This window comes from Cyrtonyx montezumae, unplaced genomic scaffold, assembly GCF_038088225.1.
Source record: "Cyrtonyx montezumae isolate F1298 unplaced genomic scaffold, pur_monq_1.0 scaffold_16, whole genome shotgun sequence".
Lineage (NCBI taxonomy): Eukaryota > Metazoa > Chordata > Aves > Galliformes > Odontophoridae > Cyrtonyx > Cyrtonyx montezumae.
Window position 1 is genome coordinate 5,898,341 of NW_027071892.1, and position 18,957 is coordinate 5,917,297.

Below are 18,957 nucleotides of genomic sequence, written 5' to 3' on the forward strand. Positions count from 1 at the left end.
CGCTGCTGTTTCCCATGGGGTTCCCGAGCACTCTCACCACGTGGCAGTTATTGCCATGAAGGTGTTTGAGAGCTTGATTCTCAGGGCATCTTTCAAGGTTTTGAGGCCAAATTTGGCTGAGACATCAAGTCAGCTGTGTACCCTGAGCTTCGCTTTGAGTCCTGCTGTGGATACTTAGTGGTTAGCTGATCTGTCTGGTGATTTAGGTTGGATTTTGATAACCTTGTTAATTCTTTGTGTGCTTTTGGCAGAAGGGTGCTGAATCTATACTGGCTAAACCTTTAGTTCCTTCTGTCTTAATTTCCTAATTATTGCTTTGCCTAATTATTCCCCACATTCAGGATTAGGCAAAGCAATTATCTTCCTAATGGCAAACAATGGCTGCCTAGAAACTGGAGTCCTCACCTCCTCCCTTCCACTTGGGGTGGATAAAAAGATGCAGAGGCAGAGAAGACCAGGAGAAGTTAGGAGGACCCTACACATAAAAGAGAACCAGGCAGAGTTTGTCCAGAGACATGGGAAAATAAACCAGGTCACCTTGAGTCACCTGTTAACCTCTCTCCCTTGCAGCTACTCCATTGAATCAGGAATCCAGAGCATTTCTATAGCAAAGTCCTCTGGCTTAGGGCTGACAGTCAGTGGTGGAGCCAACAGGCCTGATGGTCCCATGGTTTATGTCCAAGAACTTCTGCCAGACGGTGACTGCTACAAGGTAAGTCAATCCAGAAACCCTCAGAGCCTTTGAGGGGGGACTTCTAGAAGCTGTAGCTGTTCTGAAGCAGATTTTCTAGGGATGGGTGAATAATGCGTTGCACGAACCAATGGAGGTTTGTATTACAGGAGAAGGTTCTGGGTAGGGGGACATTATTTTCCAGCGCTCTTTCGCTTTGTTTAGGACGGTCGGCTCCGACCCGGTGACCAACTCATTGCTATCAACAGAGACTCTTTGGTGGGCAGCACAATGGAAGAGGCCAGAAAAATTATCGCAAAAGCCAAATTCAGGTAGGCATGCAGTACATCTGTCATCATCACGGTGTTGGGGAGAAACCCTTAATGTCCTACCAACATTTGGCTGCAGGAAGCAGGAGGCCCTTTGGTTTGAATGACACTCTGAGGTGGCTGTGATACAAAGATATGTTGGCAGCCTGGACCACCCTGAAGTGTAACACAGACCTCCCTGATGTTCTGTCCTCATGAACATCCCCCATCACTGCCCAGCGGGGTTCCACAGTAGAACTGAAGTCCAAACAGGCAACCTGGCTGCTGGAGCTGAAGTGAGATTGCCCTGGAGAAGAACCATGGGCACAAAAGTTTAACAGATTTCAGTCCTACTTTTTTCATTCTTAAAATATTCCGTATTTGTTGTTCATTTCAGACATGAGGGAAACACAGAAGTGGCCTTTATTCCTGGAAGGGGACGGTTGCATCCTGGACTGTCAGCTCATAACAGCATCTCATCGCCGCCACCAAAGGCTGTGGGAAATGGGCTGAGCTCCTGCAGGCTGAAGGTCCACGTGAGGTCCCCAGAGGTAGGCTGCAACTCAGGTCTGAGGCCACGGTCCACAGAGCTGTGAGTTTCCTTTGATCAAAAAAACACCTTTTTTAGGGACTCTGTAGTACCCTTTCCGGACTGTGAACAGTCTGTAGTGTTGGCATATACGGCTCCATTTTGCAATTGGGTATTTTAAAGCTGAAATAAGCTTCTCCTGTCTTGGGTTTGGGGCAAATGATGGGAGTTTTGTCTCCGGAGCCTCCATCCAGACCTGTTTCAGGAGCCTCAGGTTGAAAAAACAACACTCTGTGGATAGCAACCTGCATCTCATTCCCCAGCAGCCATAGGGCTGGAAGGGATTATGAGTCAGTTTGATCTAGTTTCCTACCTAAGGCAGGAACGACTCTTTGTTCTTAAAGACCTCTGATGAGAATGATCCTGTAGCATTCCTAAGCAGCCCTTGTCTGCTCCTCACCAGCCTAATGATAAGACAGGCTCATGCTTCCCAGAAAGCTGTGTTTGCAGAGGCGAGGGCTGGAGCTGTGCACGATGAGACAGGATTTAACCATGCAATCCCCACGATAATTTCAGCCTGTGGCTGGGCTGTGTGCAGTTAGCATTCCTTTCCTGGATTGTTGCAATGCCTGGTGTATTGCCTACCCTTTTACATCTAAAATGCTGTAAGAAAAGGCTGGGTGGTGTTTCGTTTTGTATGAGCATCATTCCCAAAAGGTTCTACTTTCAGGACTCTGCGGAGATACAGACTTGCAAGAATGCCAAGCACATGTTGCCTTTGGCTGTGCCAGGCTGCAGACATCCTTATGAAAGTGAGCCTTAGCCTATATATACACAGCTGAGTGGTACTGAGAGATCCTTTGTCATCCAGCAGAAGGTGTGCTTGTGTAGTTCTGTGTATGTGAAAACACACTGCTGGCTGGAATTACGTTACTCCTTTCCTCGCTTTGCTGCTGAAAGGTGGAACTCCTCATGAAGTCTCAGCTGTGCTGCAGCTCATTTCCCTTTGTACTCTGGCTTCAGCCCATGAGCTGACACTTGAGGAAGGGTGGGCACACGTCTCTGCTTCCTGCCACACTCATTCTGAGAGTTACATTTTGGGTAACTCAACTGACCACCGTCAGAATGAGGACCTCACTGGTGCTCTGAGTGCAGAGGCTTAATGAGAACCCCTATGGAGAAAGCTCAGGAGGCCAAACTCATCCTCAGCTCTCAACTGCAGTTACAGCAATGGTGAGCTCTCATTTTCTGTGTGCAGATACTTCGGGATGGCTCAGGGACAGCTGGGTTGCTCCCTCCTCAGATCCTCTGCTCTGTGTTTACACCGTCAGATTACGTTCAGCAATTTTCTGTGCCGTCTTTGTCTTCTTTTCTAGAACAGACAAGAAAACCACTTTCCTGTGCCTTCTTTGTCCCCAGACATCTGCCCACCAGAGCTCACTGTCTCAGGTAAGAGTCCTGCTCCTCGTTGTGTCTGTGTTGGCAACAAGCACAGCTGTGGCTCCTCGCTGCTGAGGATGATGAGATTCATTTCCAGCAGCACTTATAGTGCTGTAGTGGAATCCAATGTTGTGATAACAACACACACCCTGGTAGGGGAGCAGGAGGGTGCTAAACACAGCAGGTAGTTATTATGCCCAAGTTGGTTTGTCCATAATAGCAGAATTCTGCACTAAGGTGTTTGGGGGAGTGCTGTCTCCTACTGGTAATAGGAGACAACGCTCACACCATGGGTTCGTTTGCAGCAGCACCTTTGCCCTGGTGCAAGGATCCTTGCAGGCAGCATTCCCTTCAGATGGGAACAACAGAGTTGTGCCGTGGAGAAACAGTGCAGCAAAAAGGAGTGCTCCTAATAGCTGTACTGTACGTGGCAGTCCCAGGCACTGTGCAGGCATTAAGATTGCTCTCAGTTGTTCAGATCAGGAGGTTGTTCTAGATTAGATTGTCAGGTTTCTTTCTACATCCAAGCTTTATCTTTGCTTACTTTTTCATGCTGTGTTTCCTCCTCACGCCCTGAGTCCCACTGTGACCTGGTAGCCTGGTTACTGAACTGGTTATCCCTGGTTAGCCTGAGGGGCTGGCAGTGGGGGGGCCGGGCTCAGATCCCCATGCAGCTTCACCTTTCCATAAGGGAATCTCAGGAAACCTCAATTACATCCCTGATCTGGGTCCTGGGGCAATTACCCTCAGCAAGATACCATATATCCTTGTGGTACAGAGGTTACTTCTGCTTGGAAAGGTGGGCTTTGTTACCATGTCAGTGAGTTCCCAACAGGCACAGCTTTGGTTTCAGGGAGGTTTTTGTGTGGCCACAACCAGCAGGCAGAGCTCCCGGTGATGGAGAACAAACCCCCGGGCCATGGAGGCAATCCAGCAAAATAGCGATGACCTAATTGCTTCCTGTCATAGCTGGGGGATTTTATTGCACGCGTTTGTTTCACGCCAAGTGCTGGGAAGGCTTTGTGTCGGTGTTGTCACCCATGAAAGCAGACAAGTGGCTTTGAAAGAGCAGCAAGCCATGGTCAGAGCCCAGGCCAAGGCTGCCCGGAGGTGGGAGCCTGGCGGATGCCCTGGATATCTGCGTGTCCAGAGCTGACAGCAGAGCCTCACTGAGCTAATCCTGATTAGCCATCCTCGGAGGTAACAGCTCTGCCCTTGAACTTGAGGAGTGAAGTGCCAGTGGCCAATCTAACAGCCCCATGTGTTACCTCTTCCTGCTTCCCAGCTGCTGCCATTAGCAGAGCAGATGAATACTGGGATTAGGAGTGGATCCCAGGCAGGAAAAAAGAATTGATTCTTAGGAGAATCCTGTGCTGCCATCATGATGAGGGACTGCCATGCTGTAGGGTGACCAGAGCCATCCTGATCTTCTCCCAGAGGATGTCACGGTTTGCTATGGACATGGGTTAATTCTGGGGTTTCCCCAGGGATGAATTAGCACAAGTGCCATGGCACTTGTTATGTGGGCTCTGTATCACCACTGAGCATTGAGGACAGTGCCTGCAGAGAGCAGACAGCTGCCAGCAGAAGGTTCTCCCCATCTTGGGGTAGCTCTGACCTGCACAGCCGCTGCCCTTTCTCCTCTCACAGAAATGTTTCAGCTGCAGTGCGTGCAGCTCCCACCCCAACAGCATGCCTGGGCAGCCTGGGAAGGAGCTTAAGGCTTTTTGCAGTCATGGGGAAGGACATTTTCCATGTTGCTTTATCCTATGGGTGCCTTGAAAAGACAGGACTTCCCATCATACAACTTTGCTGCTTGGCTTTCAGTTTTGTTTAATCAATTAGAGTAGACAAAATCTGGGCAGATTTATTTCTTCTTTTAAACATACCACCACAAGTACAGACCCCAGGAACCCAAAAACTTGTGGCTGGAAATTTCCTCAGTGGTATTTTGGCAGTCCATGGTCCTCAGGTGGAACATGCTGTTTTAAACAGTGAGAAAGCCCACGCTGAGTACGGGTTTGCCATCCCTCCAGCACCCAAACCTTCCAGCAGTGGCCTGATTCGAGCTTCTGGGACCAGGTTTAACAAATCCTGCTTTTTAATTGTGTTCTGCTGCGTGCACATTCTACTTTATGTAACCTGAATAGTGCCTCACAGACATTTCTTTCCTCTACCCTAGCCCTCTTCCGTTAACATTTCCTCTTGGTGTTTCAGCACCCTGCTCAGCCCCCAGCCTGAGAGCAGCCACGGGCTCCAAATCCAAAGTAGCACTGGATCCCCACATTCGCCTCAAGGATGGCAAGCTGGAGCTGGTGAGTGCATGATTCCAAAGCAGCATCTCCTCCCCATCTTTGCAGGGTTCTCTGCACAGAAAACTGCCTGTGGATGTGACACTGGTCCCTCCCTGTCCTGAGTACTAATTAAGGGTGGTCTGCACACAGCCTGGTGGGATGCTGCTGCAGGAATCTGACCCTGAGCTGAGAGCAGACCCAGCAAAACCTGGTGCTGAGTTGGGAACAGGTCGAGTGCTTTCCATTTCCTGTACTGTATTTGGGTGTGGGAGGGCTGCACCAGGTGTTAGCATCGAGGTCACTGTGTCGCTTTCCAGAAGGGATTAGAAATTGCAAAACCAAATAGGAATGGTCAGAGGGAATCAGTTTGGCTGTTTGCACAAAATAAAGCTACTGCACCTGATCAGTGCTCTAATCAGTATGCACTGCCCCGTGCTGAGCAGGGGCTGCTGCAGCCTCAGTCCCCTCCACTCACCTGCAGCCATCCAGGGACAGCAGCAGCTCAGGAGAGCAGAGCTCAGAGTGCTGATTCCCATGGTGTCATCACACCACTCACGTGCTGCTATTAATTAATGCAGTCCTTACTGAAGAGTCGGGAAAAACCCTGCACCTCGACTCTTCAGCTGAGTTTGCTGCAGGTCGTGTCCAGCTTTAGAAGCTCCAAACAGAGAGAGCAGTGTGTGCTGGGCATTCCGGTTGTGTGCCAGCAGGCACTGGAAGCATCGTGGTTTGTCTTGGCCCCCCAGCAGTGCGTTCGGTGTTTGTCGTGGGGTCATGCTCCCCGCTCTGGTTTTGGGGTGCACGCGCGTCCCCCCACCCCGGGCACTGCTGTTTAAGGAGCTCTCAGTTCAGGAGCTCTGGTGGACATCTGCTGCCACCGCCCGGCAGCGCGGGGCTCGGCTCCTGCCTGCACACGGGCTGCTGCGCTCTCCTAAACCTGCAGCTCTCTTTCCTCTTCCGCTCTTCTAGCCTCTATCCTATCCTCTACCCCTACCCCGCTATCCTCTCTTCCTATCCTATATCGCCTATCCTCTCCCCCATCCTATTCCTCATCCTTTATCCTCTTCCTGTCCTATCCCACCTTCTATCCCCTATCCTCTCTCCCACCACACACCGTCCCCTATGCTGTCCCCCTCTCCTCTGTCCCTTCCTATCCTCTATCCCGCCTCCTGTTCTCCGAAACTGGGATTTAGGATTGCCTCTGCCTTGGCCATAAACCAGCTCCTCTGCAAAGTGAGGAGCTCAGGTGCTTGGCATTCCCTTCCAGAGTCCATCACTGGGATGGATGGCTGCTGTGGCTCTGGTAGGAGTGCACATTGTGCACACCAGGACACGGCGGGGGCACCCACCTCGAGCAGGAGGCACGGGTGCAACTTTAATTTAACTTCAATCCCAGCTCACTCCCAGCTTCTCTGTTGAGCCAGAATTTGTCTTTCAAAGCCTTTTAATTGTTGCCTCTGGCACCGAAGTGGTGTTTGCACAGGTTTATCCACCTCAGTGCAGTGCCCAGGGGTTGGGTTGATAAATATCTGCAGGAGCCAGGGCATCCTCTAATGAGAGCAATAGGTGCAGTGAAGAGGGGTGAAGTATTTTAATGTCTCCTGTTGCCTCGGGAAATACGCTGTGAATAGTTTTTATCCTCTCAATCCCAAGCACGGTTCAGGCTGTAAGAGGAAGAGCTCCAAGCATTTAATAAAACTCCTGCCCATTTAATAGCTGCAAATCTATTTGCCATCTGCATAAAATGTTCTTGGAGAGCCGTGAACAGATCTCCTGGAACAGGCATTGATGTACAGCTGCAGGAAAGGAGAGACTGGAAATCCTGCCCAACCCTGCTCGTGTGGGAGCTGATGTCTGGAGCCACTTCCAGGAGAACCCCAGCACTGTGTTCTCCCAGCACCTGCTTCAAAGCATTCGTTGTTTTAATATTTTTCTATCAAGTGCTTGTTGTTCCTGTGGCAGGTTCTGCAGTACCTCGGTCTGGAGGTGACCGAGGAGAAGAAGAGGCAGCTGCGGCAGAGCCTGACCACGGACTCACAGGGGACAGTGGCCTATGGAGGTGAGCAGGCGGCTCCCCCTGGGCTTTTAGCGTTTGTGCAGCCTTGCTGATGGCTGAGAGAGGAGAGAGACAGCTGCAGAAAGGCAGCGGGCTGGGCAGGAACGCTCTGCTGGGCACCGGTGCAGCCTGAGAGCAGTAACAGTAAGTAGCAGTCACCAAGAGTGCCTCCTCCCCACTGCACCTGACTGCAGAGCAAACCTTGGTGTTCACAGTGGTCAGTACGATGCTCCTCCAAAGTGCTGAAGCCATTGATTTGGATTGCACTGTCAGGAAGGACAGCAGGCAGGCGGGCGACGTGGGGCAGGGAAATGCTTCTTCGGGTTCAGACCTTTAGAACTCTGAGAGCCACGACGATCTGATGCTTGGTTCCAAATTACATAGACAGAATATATCTAATTATAAGCATCTCTAAACCCACTCTTGGTGGCCAATGGGTTTCCTGAAGCTCACGCTTTTCTCTCCTGCCTTTTTCCCTCAGATCTCCTCCAAGCGCTCAGGGACGTGATGCAGGACGAGCTGGATGAGGCTGGCCTGGACTCCAGCTCCGTGCTCTTCACGCAGCACGAGGTCGCCAGCCTGCTGGACACGTCGGCGTTCCACTCCCCGGTCAGTGGGGCCAGTGCTCATCCTTCAGCCCAGCTCCAGAGCAGTTCTTATTGTGGGGCTGTACAAGGGTGGGTGTGGAAGATTTAGGTTGGATGTCAGGAGGAAATTCCTTGCTTAGAGGGTGGTGAGGAGCTGGCATTGCTTCCCAGAGAGCTGTGGGTGTCCCGTTCCTGGAGGTGTTCAAGGCCATGGTTGGGGCCCTGAGCAGCCTGGTCTGTGGGAGGTGACCCTGCCCACGGCAGGGGATGGGGCTGTGAGGTCCCTTCCAACCCAAACCAGGCTGTAGTTCTGTGATTGGATTCTATGAAACTGTGTAACAGAATCATCTCTTTTAATAAGGAAACAACAGCTCCTATGGGGTGATGTGAAAGCAGCAGCTTGTGTCGCTCAGAGTGACGCAGAAGGAAAATTAGCCTCAATTAATCGATTCCAACTAATTTCGCTTGGCTCAAAATGAAAATACACTGTAGCACAGGGATGAGAGACTCAAATCCTGGGACAGAGGGGAAGCCTTCAGTTGGATTATTTAGTGTGCCTTTGGATCTCCTTCCTACAAATGCCGTCTCCTTTTCCAAATGATTTTGATTCACAGCTATTCTGGGGATGGAAAGCGGTGTATCTGCAACACAACTCACTGTTTTCAGTAGCATGGTGCCTAATGCTGCCTGTCCTCTGCCCACAGACCCTCGACTCACTCAGCTGCAATGGCAGCGAGGAGATGGAGCAGCTGCAGCTGGAGATGACGGACCTGCGGCAAGAAGTCCGAAGGTTGAAGGTGGGACTTCTTCATGTAGACCTCAGAGTGGGTTTTCCTCTCCCTCTCCTCTCCCTCAGCTTAAAACACATACACAAAATTGCAAAACAAAAAAAAAAAAAAAAAAGAGAGCTATGCAGACACTTTTTTAACCGTGAACAAATACATTTAAAACTGACCTTGCAACACAAATAACTCAAGTCCACAAATACCAGAAACCCCACCTGTCCTCCTGACCTTCACTACCTTCCAAGGGCCCACCAGGCAGCAGGGCATGGCGAGAGGGAACCCATCAGTTGTCGCAAATATTGTTCATGGCAGGAGCTAAAAGACCACAGTCCCTTCTAGGGGATGTCCTGCCACTTGCTGCTTCTAATCTGGTGAAAATATTTCCCTTAGTCTCTCCTGAAAGAGGTGGAGAACAGTAAGAAATCGATGGAAGATGAGCTCCAGAGGCTGAACCAGGTGAGCGAGGAGCTGGCTCGTTGGATGTGGCATGCTATGTTGATTTTGTTTTTTTTCTATTGTATTCTTTTTCTAACATAAGCACCCTCAGGTTGTCCCTGACCCAGAAAAAGGACGCAGTGCATTCACATTGCTTCTTGCTGCTTCCAGAAAGCTCTGGGCTTCCTCTCGGAGAACCGGACGCTGCAGAGCAAGCTGCAGATGGCTGAGGTGGTGCAGAGACAGGCACACAGCGCGGAGCAGGACTACGAGGAAGTGATCCACTTGCTGGAAGCTGAAATTGCAGAACTGAAGATGCAGCTGGCAGGGAAGAAAGCAAAACACGTCGCTGAGATAGAGGTAATGCAACTCCTGAGCCTGGAAATACAGACGCACGCAGGCAGGACAAAACAGCCCTCCTGATCCTTCTCTGGAGCTTCCACCTCCTTCTTGTTATACAGAGGGAAATCACAGTAGTATATACGTTACTTGCTGTGTACTACAAGGCCAGCATGGTCTTTGGGTGTACACTATTATTTGTACAGTTCCCACTGTCTATTCGAAGAGGACTGTGGCTTTCTGTTTATAGCACGTGCCATAAGCTGGTGTTTCCAAAAGCTGGGCCTGGAGTGTCCTCATCACCTTTCTCTCCCGGACAGGAGGACATCCTGGAGCTGAAAAGACAGTTGTCCCTGGCTGACGGCCAGTTACGGAAATCCGAAGTCTCACGGAAGCGCCTGGAGATCTGCAATAGGAAGCTGCTCCTGTTTGTGCAGGTGATGTGCTGGTGGCATCGCTGTGGCCTCTTCCCTTATGAGGCATTTTGCAAGTCCAACTCGTTTCCTGGTCTATAAGCCAGAGGTTGTTTCATTCCTTCTGCTTCTAACAAGGCGCTGCCTGTTGGTTTGGAGAGGCTGGACAGCGAGCTCATAGATTTCTGTGTACCCACAAGCTATGTAATGGCATGGTGCAGATGATGCAGCCCAAAGGCCTTGCTGACCCAGCACACAAATCCCCTCATGCTGAACATGATAGTCAGAATTGTTTTGACTGTTGGTCTTCCCTATGTAAAAAACACATTGGTTGCTTCTCTGCACAGCAAGCGAGAATTTGAGAGGTAGTTTTGCTTTCTGAGCTTTCTTTTAATTGTCTGTTCCCTCCACTTCATTGCCTGTGTTGGGAATACAGGCTTGTGGAGCTAGTAAACCAACCAGCATGGGAAGCATTAGGACTCCAATGCTACAGCTAGCAATACCTTATCCCAAGAGCTCTTGAAATCAACAGCAAACAGTGGAGAGAAAGGAAGCTTAGGTGCTCTGTCCCCTTTTTCAAAGAAATAAGGAGTTAAACACCTCTGGATGTGCAGCACCAGGTGCTGGGGTGAGTGCAGCTTGAGGCTGGATTTTGCAAGTACGTTTGGCTTTGCAAGTATGTTTTCCCCAGGGACAAACATCACAGGATTTTGTCTACCAGGGCAAAATGTCTTCTTATTATACATCCCTCAGTAGTATATGAGCACTCGCTAAGCACAGGGAGAAATTACACGTGTAGGTACCATTCAGAAAACAGAGATTGTTTGGCAGCAATGATCACAGACTTGCTGAAATGTACCTGCCAAACTACTCTTTGGAAGAGTATTTTTATGTTGAGTTTGGTATACTTTATTGGTTGGCATTAAAATGCATAATTTAGAAGTGTCTGTATATTTGCATAGGCTGTGAATGTTGCCTGTGCTGCAAAAGGCCTTGAGATATTTGCTTCAAGGGCAATGAATAAGCAGAAGCTGATTACTGTCATATTAAATCTGATCAGCAGCAAAAGCCCGTGGGGTTTGTTCTCAGGAATTATTTGTTCCTGTGAGTCTGAAACCTTCTTTTATTTTTGTTTTGCTTTCGTTTTATGACAGAACGTTCACAAGGTCCTGAGCACGCCCAGTCACTTACCAGATGAGAAAAGGTAGGAGATGGCTTCTGGGAGCTGCAAACAGGAACATTTCATTTTCTGACCTTTCTCAGGGGAAGGTGATTCAAGCAGAACTTAACCTATCCTGTCACTTTGGAAACCATTGGGAAAAGATGCTCTGGGGGCTGCAGAGCAGTTGGTACTTTGGGGGGCAGCTGGCCTCTGTTTTTTGGGGAAATGAGTAAGTGAAGCACTCCTGTGGATGAGCTCTCCTGTTAGCAGAGCCCCTAAGCAAGTTGTTAAAAAGGAGCAGAGTCGTGACCCAACTGCTTTTGCTAATAAAAATCACAGTTTGATTTCATGACCCTGTATTCTCTATCAGCAGTTATGAAAAACTGATGGAATGAGTGGAAGCAAAGAGCAAACATGACTCTTAACTTCATGAATGGTTACAGAAGGGAAGGTCGGGGCTCCCCTAACCCTCAGAGAAAATGTATCAGGATTCCATTGTGAGAACTCTGGTAGTGTTTTGCTTTCTTTTGTTTTGAATTGATCCACCTGATGAAAGCTCACAGTCCTGTTGGTAAATGACAGCCCTTTAAAGACAGCTGATTTTTAAGAGTGATGTTGAGGGAAAACAATTCTTTAAAATGGTGAGGTTTTCAAGCTGGGTATTTCTATGGTGATGAAGGAAAAAAAAAAGTTAGGAATTCTAAAAAAAAAAAAAAGGAAATTCTAAAGAAAGTACTTTATATACTTTTAAAGTATACCTTAAATCTCTACCTGTAACAGTACAAGTATACCTGAAATGCTGAGAGTTCGAGGGGCAATCCCCTCTGAATGCTCAGAAGTTACGTAGAGTATCCTTCAGAAGAAGCTGGCCAGGATTTTCAGTGATTCAACTTCTATGATAGAAGTATTGATGGCACTTTCCGTATTTGTAAGAGTCAACAGTGAAACAGAAGAGGATAAAACAGACGAAGTCTCAGATACATCTCTTCCATCTTCAGATCTTGTTGACCTTTTGTTATCAGAAGCTAAAGAGCTGCTAGCACCAATGCTCTCCAACAAGGATGGTAAGCACTAAGCTGGCTGGAGAAACCTGAATCCAACCAAGTCTCAAGGGTGCTAATTGTTAGCCTTATTCACACTTTCCACCACCTTCTGTACTTTCTGCTGTACCAGCTAAGTCCCCCATGAGTGTTCCCAATTCTCTCATGCTTACTAAGATACAATTGCCCTCTGTATACCCGTATGACTCGTAGTTGGATCTGACAATCAGACTTGAGGTCTAAAGGGTCAAAGAGAGTGTGGCTTATGCCCAGGACCAGAGGGAAGGTACTTGTCCTGGGAATAAACTAGGAGTAAGGAGTACGGTTTCATAGAATTGTAGCAATGCTATGAAAGGAACTGAGATCAGCAGTCAAATTTCTTGTTCCAGAGAGAACCAACACACTAGACCAGATCTGCAGTGTTTTCAGCCAACTGCATCTTGAAAGCCTCCAGAAATTGAGATCCGCAGCCTCTCTGGATAAGGTCTTCCTGAGCTGCATTATGCTCCGTGTAGAAAAAGATTTTCCTAATGTCTAGTCTGAACTCCCCAAGGTGCAATCCCCAGCTGTTGCCCCCAGTTATATTGTCTGCCACTGCCAGCAAGAGTTTGGCTTCCATGACTTTGTAATTACCCTTGAAGTAGGAGTGAGTGCTGTGGGATTGCTTTTCAGCATCCCTTTTGCCAAGCTAAATAAGTTCAGCTCCCTCAGCCCTCCTCAAGCTTCCCTAGCAGGTTATGAGCCCCAGGGCTGCCTTTGCTGAACTTTATCCAGCTTCTCAGCAGCTTTGAACTGGGAACCCAAACCTTCATTCACCATCCTGGCATGAGTGCAGCAATGCTGGGCAAAGAGTAATCTCCCTGTTTCCTTGGCATATCTGGCAGATCAGGCTCCCTTCCACTTTCATGGCTGCAGAAGGGAGAAAATCAGGCACCAAGCATTTGAATTAATTTTCCAGCCTGGGTTTCTCAGCTTATTCTTTGGACCATAGATGCTTCTTTGCAGCAGCTATTTGACCCTAATTGGCTCTTTCAGTGCAAAAGAAGCATCGTGATCAGGTGAGCATACAGCCCAAATGTGCGTCCACTCTTTACACATTGATACTGTTCACCGACTTGGACGCACTTCGGTGGCCTTTCCTGCACTGCACTCCAGCACTGCCTCTTCTCAGAGCACAAGATGCAAGGAAAATAATGGTAGCCTTTGAGAAGCACTCCTAACAGATGAGCATGACAGAGGGCCTGCATCATTTGTGTGTGTGTTATCATAACGTAGCAGTGCTACTTGCATTGGGAATCCTTTCTAACCCTTCACTTCTTGGTTTTACGTTTGCAGCTTCGCCGTGTGACAGGGATCAGTGCCTGCCTGCTGAAGGGCTCCCAGACTACAAGGAGTAGGTGTCAAAACTGTCTTGCTCTATAATTTTGCATATAAAAACTCCTATTTTTTCAATTTTTTTCCTTGACAACTTTGAACCTGATCATCTGGTAGAGACCTTCATATGGTCATGTGAGAGAAGGAAGTCCTCTCCTAGACAGCAAGAGCCTTTCCACCCAGCACAGTGAAGTACAGGGTGAATTCCTGGATTTTTTAAATTTTCTTTTCTATAATGTGCTTTTTTCTTCAGGCCAGTTGGGAAATCATGGCCTCGTGGCTCTGTTTGGATCTTCAGTGTTCTAAGAGTTTCCTTGAAAAACTCTTAAGTGAATTATGTCTAACAGAGAAGCCACTTCCTGAAGATATCTGCTGAAAGGGCAGATGTTTTTGAGACCTGAATGTCTGTGACAACCATATTAACTGCGACCACCTTTAGGGAACCGTGGAATCTGCCAGCACAGAGGCAGTTAGGTACAATGCAGACATTTGCAGTCTGTGATTTCGAGGTTATGAAAGTCATTTTCAGACAAAACTGATAGCCAGCACAATCACAGAATCACAGAATCACATACACTGGAGAAGACCTACGAGATCATCCAGTCCAACCATCCACCAATAGTTCTCTCTAAACCATGTCCCTCAACACAATGCCTAAACATTCCTCAATCACCTCCAGGTCAGTGACTCCACCACCTCCCTGGGCAAATCAATCAGTTACGTGAGATCCATGGCCTCTTCTTTTCTCTTCTCAATGGCAAGTTACAGAATCAATAATGCTGGAAAAGACCTCTGAGATGGTGAAGTCCAACCCACCCCAACACACCCACTAATTGTGTCCCTTGGTGCCACATCCCCATGGTTCTTGAACACCTCAAGGGATGGTGACCCCACCACCTCCCTGGGCAGCCTGTGCCGATGCCCCACCACCCTCTCTGAGAACAGTTCTTTCCTAATGTCCAATCTGAATCTCTCCTCACACAGCTTAGAGCCACCACTTCTCGCCCTAAAGTCTTCATGTTATCTTCTCTATCTTTTTCCCACATTACAAAAACCACTTTTTTGTTTCAGCCATCTCCATCAGAAGACCACGTGGCCCCCTCCTTCAAGCCAGAACAAGGGTGACCATCCACAGTCCCCGAGCCCAACCAAGGAGCTGCCTGCAAAGCCAACATAAATCTCCCTTGAGCAACTCGTGCTCAGATCTGCGACCACTCGTCATGCAGCTGCTGTGCTGGGAGATGGCAAGGACACACAGTGGGAGCTTCAGCTTCCAGGCATCCTAGAAAGAGAAATAATCTTTCTAACGTGAGGGTGATTCTTCCTGACTGCTACCCAAGATTTTTTCAGCAACCTCCCCTGTGCGTCTACCTCTGAGCTATCATACAAGGCTATCTGCTCTTGGTTTTGCAGCTTTATAGGAAAACTATTCTCAAGAGGTTACACAGGCCTGGATTTCACTGGCTTAGAGCTTGGATCCTGGGCAGTAAGAGGAGCATGGACTTACTTCAAGGGACTCAGATTCCTTTTGGTATTTCATATGAAAAACCAAAGCACACTTAGTGGCTGTCATCAAAGCAGCTTAATCTGTAGCGTGCTAGCTATCTTGGGATAGGTACTTCTCTTTTTATTCTTTTTGTATAGCTTATCGCAGCTGCAATGCTTGAAACAAAAGCAGCATCCCAGCAAGCTGCTGGAGATGTCTGTGTGTGCCCGGTGCCCACATGCTGCTGAGCACTGAGTGCTCCCTGCAGCGCCCGGACATAGCAAACACACCTCAGTTATGGCCCGCAGTGTCAACTGGGAGCTAGATATGTGTGCTGCAAGCTTGTACCCGGTTAGCATTGGACATTGTAGAGGTCTGAGGTGAACATGAGGTCTGGCAAATAAAACGAACACACTGCTCACCAGGTGCTGGCTTTCTGAGCTGGGTTATGCTTGCCGTCAGTGTCCGGTATATCTGGGATGAATATCTCACTCCGCTCAATTTTTAACTCCCTCTTATTTCAGCAGCTCACAGCAAGATACTTACAGAAGTGGCAGGAAAATGGGATGCGTTCTAGCTGTTACACAAAGTTACAATTACTTTAGCTTTTCTTTGTGTGGTTTTGGGGCATCCTTTATAGCTTACTGTTGTATGGGAACTGTTGAATCACAGCCTGAACCACTGACTGACCACCTGAGATAGCACTGAGAGTCAGCTGCGGGAGCACAGGTGAAGGCAATGCACCTGTGTGCCCAGAAGGGGTGGAGTCTGGCTCCACCTCTCCCAGCCCCCATTTAAGAGCTGACCACCATTGGGGAAGGATCTCTTTCTGGAAATTGCTCTTTTGAAGTTTTTTACTGCAAGCCTAGGACACAGGTGATCATTTTCCTTTATTTTAATTGTCTCTTTCTATCACAATAATCTTTCTAACTATACTACCTGTAAAATATCTTGACTTCAATGCTATTTGGTATTATTCATTCTGTTAACCATACACAGTACAGGTCTGGGAAAAATCATAATGCTAATTAATACTTAATATTAGTATATTATGTAATATATACCAAAGATACCACTGCACTGCTGTAACAATTAATTGCATGATGGAATTTCTCAGATAAATAACCAGTCTGAAAATTCAATTGAATTTAATTTTGTAGCTTGTGACTTGTTACTTTTTTTTTTTGAATGCAGCTCTCAGAGTATAAATGAAAGGACTTCTTTTAAAAAGAAGCATTGCTCTTCTGTCCGTTCACAAGAATACTCCCAGGGAGGAGATGCCTTTAAACAGTATCTACCTTTTTGGGATAGGCTGTAGTTAACAGCTTGCTCCTGAGTGCTCCTGTTTCAGGAGCAGTTACTGGTGTTACCTGTGGGTTCAGCCCTGTGGCTTGGTTCCCATCTCATGTTGTATAGGCAGGGGAAAGCTGCAACAGGATGTGAACAGAGCCAAATCCAGACTCACCAGTTTGATCTGCCCTGTCTCTGGGAAAGCATCTCCAGTCCCTGTGGGGCTTGAGTGGCAGATCCCAATCTGCTGGTAGTACTGTGTCTTCAGAAGTGTTTGGCTGGAGGCTTCATTCAAGGCAATGTCTCCATCCTCTGCTCGCCACGCCTGACAGAGCTCAGTGCCAATGCAGTTTTGGGAAGGAGCAGGGCTTCAGCTGTGCTGTGTTGTCATGTACACCCACTGGCACCTGAGACTTAATAGGAAAGGGGGGAGTTATGAAATGCAAAAGAGCCAACAGGAAAACAGAAGAGGATAAAACAAATGCAGCCTCAGATACATCTTTTCCAACATCTTTTCCATCTTCACATCTTGCTGACCTTGCTATTTTGTCCTAGGCATAGTCCTGTGGAAGTCAACAGGGATTTTTGCTACCAGTGTCAATACAGATGGGACTGTCTCAAAGTATGAACATTGAAGTGAAGGGCTGGAGCAGAATAGACCAGCAGGAACGGTCCTGTCCCAACAGGGATCAGTTTTCTGCTCTGAAAGAGAACGCACTCAATGCTCCTTCCGTAGCCAAGTGATTGGCATTTTAAGGTCCTGAAAATAAAATTATGTATCAAATATTTTGCAGTGGGTCATGGCCTGGCAGAGGTAAGCCTGCCCAAGCCCAAACACACTGCAGCTGATGCTCACGTGTGGCAAAGGTTGGAAACGGTGAGATTCTGACTCAGGGCTGCTGAGTTTGTGTGTGCTGAGCTGGATGCCTGCAAAAGAGCAGGGAAGTTATTAACCTTTCACCAAACCCACGGGATCCGGTGTCCCCAGCTCCCTGGCATCCTCTTTGGAAAAGAAACCACGCAGGTTCCTATCAGGCAGCAGCTCCTGCTGTCAAGCATTGTATGCTTTCATAAGCTGTGTTACTCACCTGCTTTCCATTATTTTCCTTGAACTCATCATGTTCCACGTGCCTTTGTTTCAAGCACAGAAAACTTTCTGTTCTCCTATTAATAGCGTTGTTGCTAACTGCCACCTTTTCAGAGAAATGCTGAGAGCAGAACACGACTGGAGATGTGCTCCTGGAGGTGATGTTGATTCCAGTGACCCAGAATAACAAACCTGTGCTGTGCTTTACTCCTAGATTTGCTCCTAGACAAGCGGGATCAGGCGGAACTTAGCAAGTTTCAGGGTGACATCTCCTTGCAAGAGGTGAGAAGGGAAATGGTAAAGGAGTAAAGCACAGCAAGAGAAGTTACAGAACATGTCATTTCAACAGGATGTGTTTTATTTCCACAAGGCTTCTCTGGTACTCTTGGAAAGCTGGATTCTGTCTTCATTTGTAGTATCATAGCTTGCTTGTAAGGTTCTGGGGATCTGCTGCTGTCGCAACATGCTGTGTGTGTGTAAGAGAGCACCAGTATGGCCACATAGCAAGGAGAGGGAAAGTTCTTTGGCTAAAAAAGAGTCCTGCAGATCATACTGGGCATGGGCCACTGGGAAAAATGAAAGCAGTTCCTGTACGCGCACATAACTGGCTGTGTTTGACACGCTGCTTATGTATGAACTCACAAAGATGTAATTAAAGCAGGGTCAGTGGTTGGCCTAGCAGCTTTGGGGGGCAAATATCCCTGACCTGATGGCTTTATTTTGTGCTTTACTTACACAAAGCAGTAGCTCAGTTCTCACTGTCAGTGGGTCAGAGGTTGGGATCCCTTGTTCCCTAATGAAATAAACCAAACCTACATACGGCTGCCTAAATTTAACAGCTGCAGAGCAAGGGGAGGTTGGGCAGACAGCCACCTCGGCATTATCTTGAAAGGTGAGTGTAGCAGAGAGCCATTAGTACACTATTTATCTGCAGTCTGATGGGTAAGGTAATCGAATCTGCTGTAAGATGTGCCGGACTAGAGCTCATTAGATCTCTTGTTTCATCTCTGTCAGTGATCTCTGCCACCTCACTGCATGACCTTGGCAGCATATTTCATCTCCCTTTTGCACCAGAAAAAGAGACGTGCAGCATCAGCTGATGCAAGCAGCACAGGGAAGGCAAAGACCCACAGGACATGGGGCCTGCTGGGGAACGTACTGCTGAGCTGCGTTTTCAGTGCAGAAAGCCCCAGGATTTTCACTGCTGCTGACTCTGAAAACAGCAGCCCTGACTTCTGCTTAGTGTTTGTAAAACAGAGCTGGGTTGAGTGCTAGCTGCAAACTGTGGAAGCACATTTTTTCACGAGGAGGGCAGAGCTGAGCACTGCTGGGGAGCCCGGTGTGGCTGCAGAGCCTCCTCTTACAGCTCCTCTCAGCAGCAAGGGCTGGACACAAGCCCAGCTCTAGAAAGTGGAAGTGCGTTTCCACGCTGCTTTAAGTATGGCTCTGAAAACCTGGTGAACTTTGCTGCTGAATTTTTAAAGAGACTCTTTAATGTTTAAACGATGCTGATTTTCCAAGGGTTGTTAAACACGTGTGAAAGACAGCTGGAAAGTGACTTGGTGTGATGATGCAGAAAGAGCTGGTCTGTCTGTGTGATGCTGGTTGGCCGTGATCCTCCTCATGCACCTAACCTGCAGTGTGAGCCAGCCCCAGCGAGGC

General features: G+C 48.1%; 1 protein-coding gene across 1 annotated transcript in view; it reads left to right on the plus strand.

Moving 5' to 3' along the window:
- LOC136046165 (syntaxin-binding protein 4-like) overlaps positions 1 to 15,468 on the plus strand; it is a 36,631-nt gene extending 21,163 nt beyond the window's left edge. The window contains exons 8-22 of the mRNA XM_065732574.1: positions 571 to 712; positions 896 to 1,002; positions 1,376 to 1,529; positions 2,884 to 2,956; positions 5,165 to 5,262; positions 7,204 to 7,300; positions 7,779 to 7,906; positions 8,589 to 8,681; positions 9,060 to 9,125; positions 9,276 to 9,464; positions 9,764 to 9,880; positions 11,011 to 11,060; positions 11,952 to 12,082; positions 13,394 to 13,451; positions 14,504 to 15,468. Of these exons, the coding sequence (XP_065588646.1) occupies positions 571 to 712; positions 896 to 1,002; positions 1,376 to 1,529; positions 2,884 to 2,956; positions 5,165 to 5,262; positions 7,204 to 7,300; positions 7,779 to 7,906; positions 8,589 to 8,681; positions 9,060 to 9,125; positions 9,276 to 9,464; positions 9,764 to 9,880; positions 11,011 to 11,060; positions 11,952 to 12,082; positions 13,394 to 13,451; positions 14,504 to 14,609 (1,609 nt within the window). The 3' untranslated portion in view covers positions 14,610 to 15,468. The remainder of the gene's footprint in view (positions 1 to 570; positions 713 to 895; positions 1,003 to 1,375; positions 1,530 to 2,883; positions 2,957 to 5,164; positions 5,263 to 7,203; positions 7,301 to 7,778; positions 7,907 to 8,588; positions 8,682 to 9,059; positions 9,126 to 9,275; positions 9,465 to 9,763; positions 9,881 to 11,010; positions 11,061 to 11,951; positions 12,083 to 13,393; positions 13,452 to 14,503) is intronic.
- The last annotated feature ends 3,489 nt before the right edge of the window (positions 15,469 to 18,957 follow it).